Genomic DNA, 21,037 nt, shown 5'->3' on the forward strand with positions numbered 1-21,037 from the left:
AATGCCGTTACAGCTTTTGATTATTTTTAGGCAGGTACCAAGTATTTATTTGGCAACTGAATTATTATATTGGAGACCATTTATGAAGCATATTTTAAAAAGAAAACGGCTATCTATTATTTCAAAAATGAAGTTCTTTTAAAATATTTTGTTGGTCATTACACGGTCAACCTAACACGCTCCTCCTCGCTTTGCTCGTCGTCGCACCTATCTGTTGACTCTAGTAGAACACAGTGGTAACTATTAAAATTAGTAATTTAATATTTAAAGATCTAATGGTATAATGGCCATTAGGCGTGTCATGATTAGAAATTTCAACTATTAAGTATACTGACCATTACGTTTTGGAAAATTAATTTGAGGTGTTTTGTGTAAAGAGTTCATTAAATTTAGCCGCTTTCGTGTTAAAATACTACCTAGCTGAAACGACATGGTCAGTTATGACTATAGTTGATTACTTAGGTGTGAACAACTAGATGACAATTAAATTATATGATCGCTTTACAATATTAGTTGCCAATTTATTATTTTAGTCGCCAACCTATCACTTTAAGTTCCCTATAATTTTTTTGGGTGGCTTGATTTTGCTGCCAGTTATTTTAATAATATGATGCTTATATTTGAGGCTAATATATATTTTTTGGCGCTAAAATATTAATGCACAGCCAAATTATATTATTATATGCCCAATGAAAGTTCCTGTTTAATATTTTAGTTGCCCGGTTAATAATAAGCCGAATAAAATTTCTTGAGTTTCAGTTCTAAGTATGGGGACCCCCAAAAATTATTGTTTTTTTTCTATTTTTGTGTGAAAATCTTAATGCGGTTCACAGAATACATCTACGTACCAAGGTTCAACAGTATAGTTCTTATACATAGTTTCGGAAAAAACTGGCTGTGACAGGGGACGGACCGACAGACAGACATGACGAATCTACATATAAGGGTTCCGTTTTTTGCCATTTGGCTACGGAACCCTAAAAATGATTATGTGTAGGTATTAATATCAATTCCGCAACAGTATTTTTTCATGATACAAAGTTTTATAGTGCGCTGTTGCAAGGGGACAATCTGTCCTACTATGGAAAACCAACTTTTGGTCTTTTGGACAACAAATAAAAAACGGGTATATTGTAAAACAACGCGAAATGTTTTGTAATAAAATGTTAGATAATATTTATAGGAACATAACGGAATACTAAAAAAACTCATACTCTTATTTAGACTCAAACAATCGTTTTTGCCACTAGAACTTTTGTCTGATCATGATGATTTTTTACGAAAAATTGCGTATCTTGGATTCCAAAACGGACATTGTTTTTAAAAGCTGCATCCCCTAAATATGTATTTGTAAAGAGTATCAACACGACTTAAATGAAAAAGTGCATGACCGCCATCTTGGATTCCAAAACGGACATTATTTTTGAAATATGCATCTCCGACAATTTCGGAAACAAGTTTTGAAATCCGCACCCGATATTTTTTTTAAATAGTTCTCGTTATAAAAATCTGCACCCAAGAACATCCAGACAACGACTATCATGACAGCCATTTTGTTAAAGGTCTTGGATTCTAAGTCAATATTTACAAAAAGGTTTATCTAGCTTGCATTACGGTCGAAACCAGATTGTCAAAGATGGTCGTTCTTACAGCGTGATAAAGCGGTGTCTGTCACTTTGTGTGTGAAAAGTGACAGATATTTTATCACTTGAATAAAGATGGATAAAGCCATCCATAATGCACCGGCAGTATCGAGTAGGTAAAGGTTAAATGCAATACTAATTCTACTAAATAAACGGAGCCCATATTTTTCTCCATGCTAACTCCTAAGATACCTACATCCTGAGTCGACGCGTTGCTCTGCGGTCGCATGTTTTGAGTTATCGCCATTGCCTCCCCTCCCCTCCCGCCCCGCGCCGATCATTTAAATAATTTAAGGATAACCATTTTTACAATTGTGTCGAACGCTCAGTGTATTAATAGGAGATACTTTGACGCTGTGATAACATTCAGTACAGGCTTTATGGTGCATTAAAAAAAAATACTGTAGAATTAGTGCGCGTGGGCTAAAATTAGTTATAATTGTTTAAAAAATAGTAAAAACAAAATCCCCTGGATTTTCTTTTTTTTATATTGAGTAGAATAATTGGCGTAACAATATAGTGGAAAATCACCAAGTGTTTAATTAATGTTGTATAGTAATTATTTATTTTAAACATTTTTATTGCTCGTGACGTATGCACCACTAAAAAAGTGGGGGATATTTTACTTACAGAGTAAAATATTTAGTTTTGCTCTTTGAATAAAAAATCACTACTGTACAATTTAATGTTTACATCTTATTAAAAACTAAATTTAAAAAAATATTTTTTCGAAAAATCTCAATATATTTTTTTGAGATAACTTTACACATACATTCACACAATAGTGTTCTATAGTATTCCAAACACAAATATACTGTAGGACATAATGTGATGTTCTCGAACAATTCAAAGTTTGTTCTCCGGCCTATAATCTCCCGGGCTCTTCTTACTTAATTAGGTACTTATTTCTTTACCATTAACAGAACATTAAAAATAGTAGATTGTTAACCAACGTATGAAAGGCACTCATTTGTGCCGAAGTAGTTTGGCGCTCGAACGCAGTGAGAGCGCCAATAGTCCGAGGCTGAAATGATGCCTTTCACCCGAGTTAAACACTCTACTTTTCATTTCGAATACTTACAAGGAAAGTAAAATGCATGTGTTTTTTTAAAACATGACTAAGTATAAATTTTTATAGTATTTTTTTAGGGTAGTTTTTGAGGGGAGTCAAATATCAGAATGGAAATTATATAACAAATCCAGTTATACCCTAATTTAAATTGCTTATCATAAAAAAAAATTAAATCGTATTTGGAACCTAAAATGCTCTAGTGCAGAAACGTATAATTTTCTGCACACCTTTTAGAACAACAATGACCCTCTTTCAGAGCATGAGAAATGAAAAGATAATTTACGTCTTTAATTCAATGATTAGGTAAACATGAAAGCCGGTACAAACTAAGTAGATTAATAAAATTGTTTCAAAACAAAATAATAATAAAAATTACAAAGCATTCCGGAAGGTAGCCTTCGCCCTATTTCCGTAGTAATGAAGTATTCATTGGGCTTTAGCGTTTCGAGTCCAGTTCAAGTCACAAGAGCTAAGGTATTATTCATACTAATTTCATAGTATTATGCCCACCCACAAATAACTCTGGTCTAGTTGGTTTGGTTGCTCCGAAAATAAAAATACCTATTTAAACTTGATTATACACAAATAAGGAAAAAGTATTTAATTGGATTTGGAAAGGTTGGTTGACAGTCAAACCGCTAACACTTAGGAATAATCGCTACGAAAATTTTAATCTAAAACTTACGTGGATATTACCATTTACGTCCGAAAGAACAAGCCCCGTGAAGAACATAACCTCACCACCGTGCACCAACATTTTCACCATCAGAAAACCGTGAGTTTTATGCTATAAAGCAAAAAATATTACACCTAAAGCCAAGTCACAGTTACGCACACATAAGAAATCGAAATTAACGATCCTTGTATTTTTGAAAACAATCACAATCTACCGTAACACCAGCTGATTAAAACACAACTTGTCATTGACAGTGACAGCCGTGTATGACACTTGGCATAACGGGTGCGTTCAGAAAGGTTGCGTTCAGAAATAAATCTTCGGTTCGTTCCTAAATCAATCAAACAAAATTATATAATGAATTGCCTGGGATGTAGATTGAATATCGACAGGGGGGAACTACTTGCTTGTAAAGAGTGTAAGGATCCCTATCACTACCGCTGTCTCAATATGACGTCAGCCTACTACAGAGAGCATCAAGACACCTTGCGAGCTCATTGGACATGCCCGCGATGTGACAATATCACAAGACGACGCCGGAATGGCGATGACACTCCAGTAGGGCTACCGCCAATACCGAAAATCGTCAATTGCGGGCATTTTTCTCTGTCACTCTAATTACGCCTTCATTGGAGTAAAAGAGTAAGATCCCCGCAATTTGCGAATTTCGGTTTTCGCGGTAACCCCTCAGCATCCCCAGCATATCTACACTTGCATCGGCAAACGACACAAACATATAATTCAAATATCATAGATATGTCAATCGTCGATGAGTCTCACATGTCTGAAGATACGGAATTAAATATTAGTTCACAGAACCTTCCCAATGCTTCAACCACAAACGATTCAGAGATTTGGGAGTTAAAAGCCCAAGTTAGTGCCTTGACACTGCAATTAGCAAGCGCTCATGAAGAAATCGACCGGCTAAATGCAGACATTGCTGGACTTAACAAAAAGCTTTTCGAACACCAGAAAAAAGGGGTAATTTACAAAAAACTACTCACAGAGACGGGGCCGATAAAAAAACTAACCCCCTTAAAAAATAGACCGACTAGTTATTACACGAAATAATGAAGATGTCATTGACAGTGATGATGACACACCGCAGTTTCTTTCACCCGCTCGTTCCTCACTTAAGGAACAAGAAAACCACTGTGAACAGCCATACAATGACATTCCCATAGTATTGGAACCGAAATCGTCAAACACTTACAGCGACACAATAATTAGCGATCATACTACAGAAAATGTAACGGATAACAAAGAAATCACATGCAACGAGGGCATACCATTAGAAACAGTAACTGAAGTACAACCCTTTGTCTTTCCGGTTACCGCCACTGCACCCAAGTCACCCAAGAAAGAGATCCAAGTATCACTAGCTCAAGTATTACTGAAATAAACGGTAATGAAAAAATCACAGAAACAAATAATCCTCCTAGTGTTAAAGAAAAACGGAAAATATGCTTTATAAGCAGTAACACCAGAAACAAGATTTTGCAAACAGCGGCAGATATTATCCGATTCAACACACTTTTGAATCGGATAATATCTGCCACTACATCAAAACAGAAGCTGGAATATACCATTTGCTACATGAAGTGGAATCCAAAATTAAAGACTTTACTATGCTTGACTATTGCGTGATATTAATTGGTGCTGTAGACTTTAAGGATACGGTGAATTATTACAAAATCATAAATTATTTAAGATCAAAATTAGAACAAATCCAGCACACTAACATAATTATTTGTTCGCCAACCTTCAAATTGCACAAATTTGGCACACTGTTTAATAAACGTGTTGAATCTTTTAATAACATATAGTATACTGAAGCATGCAAATATCAATTTGCATACGTTCTAGATAGTAACAAAAATCTATCATACTCGAGTAAAATGTTTGATAGAGCATCTGGTTTTATAAATAATAATGCTTTGCGAACAATATTCAAAGACCTGAAAAACTGCATAACTGAAATTGATAAATTTAATAACTATCCATGTAATGATGATCAATATACCATACATTATAGCTCACCTTTGACGAATGTGAGGCAAGACCACCTTGTCACATCGAGCACTCAAACAGAAGAGGATTTTTTTCGAGATTAATGATGTAGTTTCAAATGCTTCAGATAGATCCCATACGTTTTTACTGTTACACCAAAATATTGCAGGTTTATTATGTAGTAAAAGACAAGAGGCTTGGTCAAACACTGATTTATTTCAACTACCCACATATGATAATATCTAAGACTAAGAACTACCTACATACTATTAACGTAAATCTACAACATCTTTCCCCTCATAGCAGTTTTGTTTAAATAATTATAAATGTCTTACTGGCTAACAAATGTATAAAACATGTATCTCAACTTTTTACTTTAATATTACCACCACCATTTTATTTTTCTTCTATTTTTTTTTTACATAAAATAAACTTAATTTACTTCTGTATAAACATCAGTAGTATGATAGTTTAACTACATAATAACTCGAGTTAATAACTAATTACTTATTCTAAACATATCTCTTCCTATCTAATATATTTAAAAACCATTGTGTTTAAAGTAGGTCAATAAATACTCATACCTGATGCAACTTGAATGCACAATATTAGTCCTTATGGCTATTGTAACAGCAGCGAGCAACAATCTGTTTAATAATGCAACCCGTGGGCAATTTAATATCACAAGGACTTAAGTACTATCTACATACTATTAACGTAAATCTACAACATATTATACAAAAGAGATTTAATTGAAATAACACTAAAAGATTTAGATAATGAGGGAAAATATATAGATATAATCTGTCTCTCTGAGACTTTTGTCAAATTAGGAGACGAGGCAAATATAAATATTAATGGCTTTAAACTTGCAGACTGCTTCTCGAGAAACAAAAAAAAGAGGTGGAACATGTATATTGTGTAGAGAGTATTTAGAAATCAAGCCACTTACTTTTTTAAATGACCTTAAAACGGAATATCACTTTGAAGTCTGTGGAGTTAAAATATTGGACCTTAATTGTATAATTATCTGTGTTTATAGAATCCCCAATTATAACACTGAAATGTTTTTGAAAAAACTAGATAGTCTGTTACAAATCATTAAGAAGAAATCAGCTAAAGTCATTATTGCAGGTGATTTCAATATTGATCTACTACAGCCAACACATTCGCTTCATGAATTCCAGAGAATAATCCAAAATCACAACTTTAATATTCATATTACAAAACCCACACGATTAAATACTTGTATTGATCAAATAATATCCAACATCCCATATACTACAGGCGAAGTTCTCCCTTTGGGTCTATCAGATCATGATACTGGCCAGCTACTTCGAATACCAGTTCGCGAAAAGCATATTCCCCCCTCGTACAAATATATAAAAAGACGAGACTTCAATCGTGACAATTTAAAAAAAGTTTTATCAATGCCTAGAAAGCCTGTCTTGGAGGGAGGTTTATACAGAAGTAAATGTCGATACTGCATTTAATAAGTTTTATGACATGTATACCTTGCTTTTCAATTTATGCTTCCCGATTGCCATAACCAAAGTCAGATATTCTGGTAACAGTATGAAATGGATAACGAAAGGTATAAGAAATGCATTTAATACCAAACGTAAATTAAGATACTTGTATTACAAAAGTAAAAAACCTCAAGATAAATTAAACTATAATAGATACAACAACCTGCATAAAAAATGCATAACTGCATCAAGACGAATAGACAATAAAGCATCTATTTATGGCTCAAAAAATGTCACCAAAACCAGTTGGAACATCATAAATAAGGATATGGGGAAACCAAATAATAGGAAAAATGTAATTAATAGGATTGTTATTAATGACACTGAGATCCAGGGACCCGTAAATATAACCAACGCATTTAACAATTTCTTTATAAATAACACAAATAACGGTACTCTTGGCTCTCACTTGTTACAATATAACTATCTTCTGAATAGTAATAACGCAAATATGTTCCTCTCACCTACAAGCTCAAAGGAGGTGTCAGAATTAATAAAATATCTGAATAATACTCGATCTGTTGGATATGACGATATCCCAACTGATGTACTTAAGTCGACAGGTGATTTAATAGCCCCTGTGTTGTTTTACCTAATAAATCTGACGTTCCAACAAGGCACTTTTCCAGACAAACTAAAATTATCAATTGTCAAGCCTATCTACAAGAAAGGAGACAAAGTAAAGGTGGATAATTACAGACCTATTGCACTTATTCCAATCTTAGCCAAAGTCTTAGAAAAAGCTATGCACAAAAGATTAATGAATTTTATAAATAAATACAAAGTGTTAAGTATCCAACAGCATGGCTTTCAAAAAGGAAAATCCACCACCCTAGCTGCTTTTAACGTCATAAATAATATAATTAATAATGTAGATGAAGGAAATAATACTGTGTCCATTTTTTTCGATATGAGCCAAGCATTCGACCATGTTTCTCATGACCTCCTTCTAAAGAAATGTGAAGTATATGGTTTAAGAGGTGTAGTTCAGAAATGGATTGAAAGCTATCTCACCAATAGACATCAAATGATTGAAATTTCAAGTGTAAATTGCGAAAACATAGAAGAGACATTTAAATCTGAAACGAAATTTAATAGAGTAGGAGTACCACAGGGGACTATCTTAGGGCCTCTTCTTTTCTTACTTTATGTGAATGATTTGCCGTTAATTACTAACTATAATTGCACACTATTTGCAGATGATATATCGGTAGTCATCCCTGATAATAATAGTCACATCTACAATGACTCAATTAATAATACCATTATCGACATAATACAATGGCTTAAAGCTAATAATCTGCAAGTGAACCTGGAAAAAACCAAATATATTCAATTTATCAACCAAAGGGGGAGAAAGATGAATCTCACTGTTTCTTATAATGGGCACAATTTAAAAGAATGCGATAGTACTACTTTTCTTGGCTTCGTCCTAGATGATCATTGTAGTTGGAAACAGCATGTTGACAAGGTTTGCTCTAAAATTAATCGGTTTGCATATGTCCTATGGCGACTAACAAGAGTAGCGGATAAAAACACCGCCTTAAGAGCATACCATGGTTTTGTAGCGTCTCACTTGCGATATGGGATATTGATATGGGGAAATTCTGTACACATTCATCGTACTTTTCTAGCGCAAAAACAATGTGTAAGAGCAATTGCCAACATTCACATACCAACATCCTGCAAGGAATATTTTGTTAGCTTAAACTTACTAACAGTACACTCAATGTATATTTATGAAGTATGTATATTTGTTAAGCTACACAATGAAATGTTCAAAAAGAAAAGAGAGGTAACACACATCAACACACGATATCCGGATAGACTCGTGCTCCCAAAAATGCACACTGCAATGAGGGGTAGAAATTGTTACGCCATGTGCATTAAAATATTTAATCATTTACCAGAGCAATTAAGAGAACTACCCCTCAAAAAATTAAGGTACAAATTATTTACTTGGCTGGTTAACAAATGTTTTTATAGTACCACTGAATATTTTAATAATGTAAGTACTTAACATCTAGGTTATTTTAGCGAGTAAAAAAGTAAGATTTGCATGACTTATTTAAGTCTAGATATATGGACCTGTATATCTGTATTAGCCTAAGATCTGTAAAATACTATATCTATTGCAAATAAAGATTTATGATTTATGATTATGATTTATGATTTAATGCCACAAATCATTATCTAGGTACCAGTGAACTCTTGGGTCAAAAAGTAACATATGAGTTGGTGCAGCAAAGATTCATCCCATCAAACTGACTGTAAAATTAGCGGCCAAGACTCACTAATGAATAGATTCAGGCGTTACTTTGCGGAAATCCATATTGATTAAAACCAAAATATTACTTGCGAAAAGATAACGTGCTAGTCAACGTAGTGCTAACCCGTTATACTTACTTGTGTATTTTTTACATGCAATTAATGGTCTCACCCTCCCACCGCAAAAATAAATACGCAAATAAATATAACGAACAACCACCAAAAGAACAATACTCGACACGTGTTTCGCCTCTCTACGAGGCATCCTCAGGAGATGTTGACGGTCTGACCAATTTCAAAAGTGTCTTAAATTTGACTGGGTATAAAATATGTCATCCAGTTTACGATTTTGTTGTTTGAAAATCAGAACTCGCAACTGTAACTTAAATAGTTCAAAAACCCGTACTCCACAATCTTTTAACTTGTACCATACTTCTAGCAGCATTTTCAGCCGTTAATGAAACGCCATTCGCAGCTTTTGATAGGTACCAGCTAATTATACTGACATGGCTTTATGAAAGGACCCAGCAAGTATGTTTACTTGATTGAAAGTCAAAAGTGGCACTCATTTGGAATAGGGTATTCTCCTACTATAATACAGTAAAACTCTTAACTCTAACTTTTGGGTTCAAACTAGCATCGCTGGTATTCGTAGTTGCCAAACTCATTTTAAATTACAGCCTACCTAGCCATTAAATCACGAAACTTCAGATTAGTATGTACTCGTAAATATGTTTCTCAGTAAGTAATGGATGCCAATATCAAATACCAAGTATTTAAGATCCTTTGGGTGTTGCGTTACAACCTTCAACCTACAAGTAATTACAGGGACAGCCAAAAGGGGCCTAACATGGCCATATTGACGGCTTCAAGCAAGTTTGCCGTTACGAGTACCTACGTACGATACCCCAGAGTAAAGCTTAGGGGGCTTAATCAATTAGGCCTACTAGGTGTACGGCGATAATCAATCATACACTAGCTGCAAAATTAACATTAAGTTTAGATAAATTATACTTTGAGTTAGGTCCTACACTAAGTAAGATTTTAAACTTTATAACAAAGTTCATGCAACGCTAGAGACGACGTAAGATATTCATCGCGTTAACATCGGGTCCAGTATCCGTTCCATGGTCGGCTCTGTATCATTTGTCACCATGTCACGTTCTAACAGTAGGTATGTAAGTGCGAAAGTGACAGGCATATTGAATGGCGATAAAAATGGAATCATGTTGCCACTGCTGGGGGCCTAGCCAAAATAACAATCGTTTACAGAAAACGAAAAGAAACGCTAAGATAAACGTATAATTATAACACTTATATATGGAAATGATAGCGTTTTCTGCAAACGATTGCACAGTGATTCCGCTCCCATACAAGGGCGGCCATAAATACCTATACCGCTAAATAGAGGTTTTTATCTATTATAAACGTTAAAATACAATGAAAGTAATATGAATTGGTATATTTATGTCATTTTTATGAATATATATAGAATATATTTTAAACGCATACTTACGTCTGTTTTATGCCTGGAAATGTTGTTCGTGACAATGATTTTTTTGAACCATTTTACACTGCGATTTTCATTGGAAAAATTAATGTTTCTTGTTTATAATAAACATCAAATAAAAAAAATAAAAAATTAGAAACAGTATAATTTGTAATTTGGGATCAGAAAAACATTGCTTATATTCGCCATGTCCAGTACTGCCATCGGAACTCCATTTGCCTATTAAAGATATTTTATCTAGAGATTGGCATGGCACTCTAACTAAAACATCTTTTTGTGACTCAAGAATCCGACTGGCAGTGTGGTCTAACAAACTCTGAAATTCGACTTCGGCGGATGATTCGGTAACAGTTATAATAGGAGGATAACACTGTTTTTTGCCTTTAACAATACTTTGGTAGGAAGGACTTTATACAATCTTTTGATATCTTAGTATCTATAAAATTCGTAATTAATAAATATTGGTGCCTAGTCAACTTAGCTTCTTCAATAAGCGACAAAACATCGCATTTGTCGATTTTTGTAGAGCTTGAATTGGCATCAGCGGAAGTATTGAGCAACGTATTAACAGCAGACGTATCTAAGTTGGATAGTTCAGCAAGTCTTATCCTTTTAGTAGTTAACGTACTACAGTCATTAAAGTCTTTTTTCGGACGGCCACGCGAACAAGAAGGGAACGAATCGACGTTATCTTTCTGCTGCAACATACGCGGCTCAATACTTCGATTTACGTCAATATATTCCGTTACAGCAAGCCAATCTGCATATTTTTCTAGTAATTTAAACTGACTACAATAAGTCTTTTTCTAATAACATGAAAATAGTTTGCATAAATTGCAAATTCTGTCGCTTAAAATCTTCATGTCGATATTTTCAATGTTCTCAGAAAGAGGTGACATTTCAGTCAAAGTAACCAGAACATGTTGAGATTTACCGTTTCTTGTTTGGAGTGCCATATATCAAAAGTAGCACGCCTTGAAATAACACATCTCATAATAGTACCTAAAACAAATACATAAATATGTTAGAAAAAAATCTCATTGTTCTTGGCTAATTCCACTTATTCGTTGATACCCATGTAACTAGAAGAGACGACAACAGACGACAATGAAACTTACATCCCTTATTAAGGACAGTTTGAGCTTTAAAATGAAGTATGCCTCTAGCTCGGCATCAAAGTATAACTCAAATTGATTTCGTAGTTAAGAATATTTTTTTACAAAACGATAGGCCTCTCGTAGAAAATATGTATAAAATTCAAACACACGTATATTATACATGAAATATATTAGAAAATAAAGTACATACCTTCTTCTTGGATTTCCATGGTCCCACCATGTGTTAATAAACAAATAGTAATAATAATACACGATAACAAAGTGATTCAAGATACGGCGTCAAAAGTGCACTGCTAATGAGGGATTAGATGTTATCACTTTCGTTGCACAAATGCAAATGATAATTGCAATGTATTATTGTGACATTTATAGTTTTTGACAGATTGTCTATTAGTGTATCATTTTACTTACCTTTTAGACCGGGATACGCTCATGACTTTTTTCGATTAATGGCCTACGGCGGAATCACAGTGGATTGTCATCTTGTCTTGGTTGCACAAAAACAACTCACACAAGTTGATAAAGGAAGTTGTCCTTCATCAACTTCGTGTCATCCCACTATCAAGAATGTAACGAAATGTCCAAAACGCAAGGACAATGGTTTTAGTAAGTTTACATATTATGTGATTTGCTTTATAGTACTATGACATGTCTGCCTTTTATACGATAAGTTTCTCATTTCAACAATAAAGGTTAGATTGATAAACAAATAATATTACTATAGGTAAATAAACCATATTTAGTTTTCTTTGTTGAAAATAATAAAACGATTGGGAAGCTCTAAAAGTTGGAGCTGGGTGTAGCCTTTACGGTCTATTTCACAATAACAATAACCTTCTTGGCATTTTACCTATTTATTATTTTGTTCGGTTTTTTGGCTGCGGGCTACAGGAAAAGGTCAATTTATAAATACGTATTGTCAACACAGTAAATTGTTCACAGCTGAAGTAGAAAGCATCCACATGTTTATTTGTCACCCGTGGGTATAAGAAAACAAAAGTATTTTTAACTTTCAACTCTCCTAAGAAAATAATATAACAATTTACCAACGAAGAGTTTGTTCTTCTACTTCTACTATTCTAGTCATCTAGTCATTTATTGAATATTGCATTGTCATGTAGGTACATAATAAGGTGTTACTATTTAAAATGCCAGTATATGACACCCTGCAATAATAGCAGGTACTTACTTATTTACAGTTTATTACGACGATTCTAGGAATGCATAGGGATACTTCTTGGAATAAAATGCAGTTCCCTTGTGCATTTTAATGCGGTAATATATAACGTTCTTATTAACGTCTACGAAGACGGCTCAATCCTAGTTCCCAAACTTGTATCCATTAAAGCGAAAAAGTTGCACAAACTGTTAACACTGACTAACAGTTGAGTCGAGTTTATTTGACTCTTTAAAGCTTGATTCATAGCTTTCCCGTTTGCTTTGTAGTCGACACTATCTTTATTACAGTTTGGAAAACTTCAGGTTTATACCTTGATACAGTTTATTTCTAGATTTTTGTCATCGTCTAACAGTTGAGCGGTGCCTTTATAGTTATGATTAATTTTAGTTGCTATACCTGTCGCAATAAGGTAGCATTCCATTTCTGACCGCAGCTGCACTACTGCTCCGACACGTCGATGTTATTGTCAATTTCCATAGTAAAATGTATGACAGTTTTGTCACTGTCATTCATTGTCTAATGAATGACAGTAACGTCGCAACAGTAGTGCAGCTGTCGTTGGAAATGGACTGTCACCTTTAAGGATGACTCACGTTAGACCGAGCCAAGGCCGGGCCGGGCCGAGGCGTATTTTCTATGACGGCTGATCGGTGATCACGTGGTGTTTTGCATAGAAAACGAAGCGCCGGAAGCTCCGGGCCGGCCCGGTCTAGCGTGAGTCATCCTTAAACAGTTGAGCTGTAATTTTGCCTTAATAGGTACGATTAATTTTAGTTCTTATACTTGTCGCATTCTGATTTGTTATTAATATGATGCGGACTTGACACGGCTCGCGCTGTATTTTGCACACCCCAAAAAACCAGAGACAGAATAGATAGGTAAATTATGTTGGCAGAGGCCAGTCGTTTAAAATTTGTTTTAAAATATTAAAATTTTAAAATATATCCTGCTCTTTGAAAATTAGGCAAAACTTTAATTATTTACGTTTAAAGTTAGGTACGTAAAATTTAAATATGATATATGTACAGTCACCAGCAATAACATGTTACTCTTCGAAGGCCGCAAATATATGTGACACGCTCTTAAGGCTCTATAAATAAGATGGTGTCAGATATTTTTGCGGCCTATGTTGTGTAACATATTATTGCTGGTGACTGTACCTACTTACATATTTTATGAGTTTATTTGTAACTAGCTGTGCCCGCGGCTCCGCCCGCGTGGAATTCGGTCTGTGTCAGTAAGCGGCTAATTTCTAATCCTAATTTCTCTCCCTCTTCCCTGGAGGCGGAACTTGAAGTAAAGTTGACAGATGGATATGCTAGAGGGCTGTAGTCCAGATAAAATATTTTACAGTTAGGTACAACTAAACTAGTGGCTCTGTGAGCTGTAGACCTCGCGAGCAGAGTTTAAAACTGAATAAATGTATGGTTCCGTTGTTTTGAAGAATTTAGAGAATCTAATTTGACCATAAAAACTTAACTATCAATTGCTTACAAAATTCGGGAATTGGTTTAGATATGCGACCTGTAGAGTAGAACCAAAGTAGAACATATGGACATACGAAACAATTTTTGGCTAACAGGCCAATTCAAACTTACACTGATATCAGAAAGACATCTATCTAACTGATGTCATTTAGTTATCGTGCATTTCACTCGTTCTTGTCCGTACATGTATTGGCGCAAGCGAGACGCACGATGACTTCTAAATAACATGATAAAAATATCATCCCGATGTCAGTGTACGGTCGATGCCCCTTAAGTATACTGCCGTCCTCAAGCTAAAAGGCCGCAAAATGCAGCAGTGCCATTTTGAGAAATGAGCAAAAAACGCGCGAAAACATTTTTCTTGAAATTAGTAGGATATAAGCATATACATTAAACGTTGTAATATAGTATTTAATTAGTACTATTTTTTAAGTCAATTTAATTTAGTAATAATTCTTAAAAAGTGCTCTAAATCATTAAATTTCCGTTCTTGGTTTGTACCTGTTTAACAAAATTACGCTAATTAAACGACTATAAGGCAGCTAAAGTATATTTAGCGGTCTTTTAACTTTGTAATTTTATCTAAAATTGAATACGTTGTACAAGTCATATGAAGTTAAAAAGTAGAACATAGCTAAAAGGTGACTAGTAGATCTAACCGCCTTTTAGGTATGAATAATAAGTCAACTCATCTAATACATCAAAGACTAAAAGGTGATTAAAAATGTTTAAACGCCTTTTAATTTAACAAAACCATTTGTAATTGTATCGTTTAAAAGATTTTGTGAATTCAGCTAGATAAAAAGGCAGCTATCTTCAGAACAAAATGTAATAACTGCTTTTTAGTTTACAATCATTTCAAATTACCATAAACAAATTTAAGAAGTTACTTTATTCAGAGCAGGAAGAAAATAAATAAAAGACATAAGATACTAAAAATCAAATGTAATCCAAGAAATTAGCGTTCAATCATTCTCAAAATAATATTTATTTGAAGTTCAAGTTAGTAATAAACTCTGCTAATCATAATATTACTGTGGGACAACGTAGGAGTAAGCACATCTTAATTTAATTCGCTTTGCGATCTTCTTACATGCTTAAAATCACAGTTACGTCAGTTTAATGTAATTCCTAATTAAAAACACCCCTCAGTCTTCAGTACGAGCAATTATTTTAATAGTAAAATGGCTTACCCATATTGTTTGTAATTGTACTATAACTACTATAACTTTTTAATACAGCTAAATATGTTTTAATCATCTTACAGAATTATCCATAATCGTTTTTAACGAAAAGGTATAGATAGTCAGTCACAAATCTTACACAACTAATGACAATGATCACAATTACTTAAACAAGTAGATAACAAATTCGTATTTGTACTTATGGAGATCAATCAACTTTATTTCTACTTAAAAATTAAATATAACATATAAGTCAGTGATCAGTCTTACATGATTTTTAAGAATAGTGAGGTAGAGAATACTACAGGCGTAATACATGCCCGATAAATAAAGTAATTAGGTTCTTAACTCAAATAATATGTTCATTAAAACTAATAGCGACATACTACCGCGATTCTGGCAAATCGCGCCAAAATTTCAACTTATGTGTAGGTATTACTTGTGAGCATTTGTTTATAATTTCCTTTTTTCTACCAACGTCGGTACCTTTGGGATCGACTCGTTTGGGAAAAGTAATAGCGCTTGGATTCTTCAAGTATTTGTCATTTAGAAAGCGGAGTTGCTGGTAATCATTTTTGAATTCAGTTTTGTATGATAAATCATAGCACCCTCTAGTAAAACATGCTTGTGTAATATCACGAAGGTAAACACGTGGATTCGAATTTTGAATTCTACGCTCTGAAGTAAAGTTAGGCACGTTAATAAAATCTTCAATTACCATGGATTTCACTGTTACTTTTCCCTTGTTCGCTGATCCCACTGATTCCGTAAAATCAGCAAAGTCGTAAATTTTGCCTTTGTGTTTCATGGACAATTCGACTTGATGATGAAACTGGTCACAGCTCATGAAAGTGTGACCAGGTTCGAAGTAGTACAACGTTATGGATTCCGTGCCTATATAATCGCTATTAACCATATGAACTAGCATGGAATATAAAAGCCAGTTCTTGTTCTGTGCACTGCAGTTATCAAGCCATATATTTACATGTTTGGTGTCACGATATTGCAAAAAGAATGAAAAAAATGCACTCATTATGTCTTCTTGCTTTCTTCCAGCTATAGCGTCGTGCCAAAGAACAGCGTAAGGTTTAATACTAGATGTTATTTTTCCCAATGGTGCAAAGGTTTGATTATATGTAGCAAGACGTAAACAGAATATTATTTTCTTAAATGTGTCCAATCTTGGAAGCATTATAACCTTTTGCAAATCAGCACTAAAATATATATTATCCGGGTCTTGTTCAGTCTTGTGTTCTTCATACAATTTTCTAGCTGCAACATATTTGTCATGATGAATCGCAAATGATGTGCAGTCCTCGCAGTTATCTAGAATATTTTCCTCGATATTATGAGAACTTTCTTTTTTGTGTATTTGGTAGCTTTCGCAAACCTCACATTCTTCATTTCCTAAATTAGTAAAAGATATATTCATTTCTTTCACGACCTGCCTATATAATTCGTAGGAAACGGGATCTTGAGGATATTTTTTGCAAAAGTGGTCATGCATAAAAGTGATAGTTACGTCGCTCGGCAAATATCTACGGTTAGGAGCATGCGCTCTTCGGTAATGTGGTTCTAAAGGATGGAACGATTCAACGTGTTGACGAAGTATTTCTCTATCGTAAGCTAATGTCTTAGTATGTTTTCCACGTGAATCGGTCAAATCGTCATCAGCTAAAGAGTTGTACAAAACCTTGTCATTCGTTTTATTAAATCCGAGTGTAGTCAAAAAAAATATTTTACAAACTGCCACTTTTGTATCATCATGTTTTCTTAGGAAAAACGTTCTCCTTGGGGCTCGAAGATTTGGTCCAGTCTTTTGCCTCTTAGGTACAACTACAGGCACATTATTTTGTATGAATAATCTTCTTTCTTTCCATGTTAAATTCCAGTAACTGTCGTTAACATCCTCTCTCTCTTCATCTGTCAATAAGGTAGTGCATTTTTTATGACATTTTGAATCGCACCCTGGCTTAACCAGATATTCCAATCGCTTGTCTTCTTTCTTGTCGGCGTTTCTTTCACTTAGACTTGTATCGTATTTTTTTCGCTTAGGTGCAGGTGAACTTTGACCATTTTCTCCAGATAAATCAATACTAATCTCTTCGCTATTGTTAATTGTGGGTATATAATTTAACTCCGTAGTATTCCTTCGTTTTAGAATTCTTTCACCGATTTTATTAGTTTGGGTATCGGGTATGATTTCTATGTTAATGGTATTTCTTCGCTTAATAATATTGGTTGTATTAAACATAGACATATGGGAGTGCTTATTCGGATGTTTATTCAAGACTGGGGCCGCAATTTCATTTTCAGAATCATCACTACTACTCGTTTCTGGAATATAATTTTTGTCGCGCACGGAATCATCGGATGAAAAATCATCATCTCTGTGTGACGATGAAGAACTTCGGCTGCTTATGCTTAGCTCTTCATCACACCTTAAATCAAGTTGTTTTTCAGTATTGGTCGCTGGGAACGCTTGTTGGAGAAGATCTACGGCATTCGACAAAAAGACAGAAGATTTAGATTGTGTGGTAGCGTACTCGTTAAAATTATTAAATATATCAGATGTGAGTGAATAATTCCTGCGATTGACTTCATTTACCATCTCTTGGACACAATGTTTAGGTAATCCTTTTTCCACAGGTTTTTCGTGTGATGACGTGGGTTCCACATAATGATCAGGCAACTGGATGTTATGACAATCGACCGAATGATGGATGTCTTCACTGTTTTGGTTTGATGGATTTCTACATCTGTCTAAAATGGTTTTCAACCGAGAGGTCTTCGGTTCATACCTGGAGCAATTAAACATATTTCTATAAGTTCTAGGTGCCTACCTTATCCTAAAAAAGTAGTTTTTTTGTAGCTAATAATAGTATGCATTAAGCCAACCTCATAGTTACAAACAACCTTATTCTGTGCTGTCTTATATTACAAGAATCTAAACGTAAATATACAGCGCGTGCGGTTCGGGTCAGTCTAAGTACCTACATAAGTGTGTAGTTGAACACGCACCCGCGCCCTACGCGTAGGTATGTGAAGTGTACTTAACTGTGAGAAGACGTCCATAAAAACGTTTTGGTCAAAAAAGTAAGATTATGTTTCCGATTATACTATTAATACAACTTATGCAACACACTACAGGCAGACAGACAATTTAAAGATTGTTTTATGAGTTCTCATGATTGTTTTGTCTCTCCATCACCAGGCAAGCTTCATAGTACATACAATGCTATTAAACATATCTTCACAAGATATACCTACACATCAAATTAGTTCCCAATTGAAAATGATGAAGTAAAATGTACATTGAGTAGAGTACTAAACTTGACTAAAGAAATAACGCGCCAAAACAGGTGTTAAACTATCTATAAGAAGGTCGTTAAACGGTAGGTACATAATACTTATCCCAAATGAATACGTAAAAATACTTTACCTCGTGAGTTTGCGCGGCTGCATACTGGAATTGGCGGGAAACTGCGCCCGGTCTTCACGTGCCACACCCTCACTCGACGGGAGCGCCCGCGCAACTGATTTCGTTGCTTCGAGCGAGGATCAAGTAACCGCCTTATTGATATGGAATACCTAGTTACCGCGATATATTTCTGGAACTGTCTACTATTTTGTTCTATCATTGCCAAATTAAAAAGCCGTGACGGCCTTAAACCGATGCATTTGCATGTATACCTTTTACGCCTATACTAACGACAAGGCGGCTAAGCGACTTTAACGGCTTTTTAATTGTGTATTTATAGCTTAGCTGCTATTTAGTTTGGGAGTAATCATCATTTGGCCGTAATATTTGTTACGCTAGGGAGCAGTTAAAGTACAGTAGCCACCTTTTAGTCGTGGAAGTTGCAATAACTGTTTTTAAGAGTTGTACTAAATACCCGATGTCAAATAGTAAGAAGCAGTTATTGGCCTTTAACAGCCTTTTAGTGAATTTTCTAATTAAAAACTGCCTTTTTGCTGGTAAAAGTGGCAAAATGGTGTATTTAGCCGCTCGCGGGACGGCCGTAACTTCGCGGTTTTTTCACATAGAGCTATGACACCTAGATAGGTAGATAGAGAATTGTTTACTGTATCGCGCTGTGATATTAACTCAAAAACGTCGTAAGAGCCTTTAACGGCCTTTTAGCTTGAGGACGGCAGTATACACGTCGCCATACTAATTGTATAGAAAAGTGGATAGAGTTAGACCAAGAAAAGTCTGCAGAGATTTCGACAGCACACGCAGTTCCAATGTTATTTGTGCCAGTGTCAAAATCTCTGCAGACTTTTCTTGGTCTAACTCTACTTATGTTAGGAAACCAACATTACCTTTGAATTAACCTGTAAACTGCAACTAAGAAGCTTCGTGCGCGAGTGTGGCTCATAATTTCCGAAAATCATTTTTTCTTCGAGGCAATTACTCCGTTCTCATATTTTGCGTTGCCCATAATTTCCCGAAATCATTCATTCTCGGTAGCAATTACTCCGTTCCCATATTTTCCCAATGGTTTTCTTCCGCAATCGCCTATTTTTAATATTTTTAAATTAATCTTTTCCTTATAGTTTTCGTTCTTTTAAATATCTAGGATAATATTTTCTTGTTACTGTATGTTAATAGTGTAGTAATTATATTTGTTACTTGTAGGTATTTCACATACAACAAATATCAAAAACACTAAAATTAAAACATAATCTACAAAACTACAAGTAAAAAACCAAACGCTGTCAACCAATAACTCTAACCTACCTATATCTGGGAGCAGATTCGTTTTTAGGGTCATCAAAAAAAAATAACCCTAACCTACCTATCTCTGGGAGCAGTTTCGTTTTTAGAGTCATCAAAAAAAAAAAATAACCCTAACCTACCTATCTCTGGGAGCAGTTTCGTTTTTAGGGTCATCAAAAAAAATAACCCTAACCTACCTATTTGAAAAAAACCTGGTTATTTTTACCACTAGCATTAAAAAAAAGAGAAAATATGGAGATAGAGAATATTTAGTTAGTGAAAAAAAAACTACTGGGATTAAAAAGAAAAGGGAATAAATTGAGAAAAGGAAAATTTAGTTTATGAAAAAATGTACACGAAAAATTAAATAAAGCGAAGAAATTCCACTGGGAAAAAATGAAAACGGAGTAATTGCCTCGAAGAAAAAATGATTTGCGGAAATTATGGGCCATTTTAGCGAGGCGATCCAAATTAAAAGGCTCAAAGTCTAACTAACATTATTGTTAGTTAGACTTTGAGCCCGGGAAAGCGCAACGTACGAGCAACCTACAGCTAGTTCCCTGAGCCCAAGGTCGACCACTACCCTAGGCAATGTTAACCCCTCCGATGGTGACCGCCCATGCTATAAACGTAAGTG

At 34.7% G+C, this 21,037-nt stretch overlaps 1 protein-coding gene and 1 long non-coding RNA gene across 2 annotated transcripts in view; one reads left to right on the forward strand and one right to left on the reverse strand.

Moving 5' to 3' along the window:
• LOC134802917 (uncharacterized) overlaps positions 1-21,037 on the forward strand; it is a 428,476-nt gene that overhangs the window by 313,854 nt on the left and 93,585 nt on the right. The window lies entirely within an intron of this gene.
• Positions 14,962-19,777, reverse strand: LOC134800115 (uncharacterized). Its single transcript, XM_063772592.1, has 3 exons — positions 19,120-19,777; positions 16,396-18,478; positions 14,962-14,994 (listed from the first exon to the last, which is right to left on the reverse strand). The coding sequence occupies exons 1-3, from the start codon at positions 19,140-19,142 to the stop codon at positions 14,962-14,964; spliced, it is 2,139 nt and encodes a 712-aa protein (XP_063628662.1). The 5' UTR covers positions 19,143-19,777.

Source organism: Cydia splendana, chromosome 2 (genome assembly GCF_910591565.1).
Source record: "Cydia splendana chromosome 2, ilCydSple1.2, whole genome shotgun sequence".
Lineage (NCBI taxonomy): Eukaryota > Metazoa > Arthropoda > Insecta > Lepidoptera > Tortricidae > Cydia > Cydia splendana.

Excerpts from the sequence above, each read along its gene's own strand:
- LOC134800115 (XM_063772592.1), bottom strand. The coding sequence starts at position 19,142 with ATGCAGCCGCGCAAACTCACGAG. Across the intron at positions 18,479-19,119 it reads CAGCCGCGCAAACTCACGAG|GTATGAACCGAAGACCTCTC; the intron begins GTAAAGTATTTT and ends TAATTGCTCCAG. Across the intron at positions 14,995-16,395 it reads AAGTAACAGTGAAATCCATG|GTACAAACCAAGAACGGAAA; the intron begins GTAATTGAAGAT and ends TTTGTTAAACAG.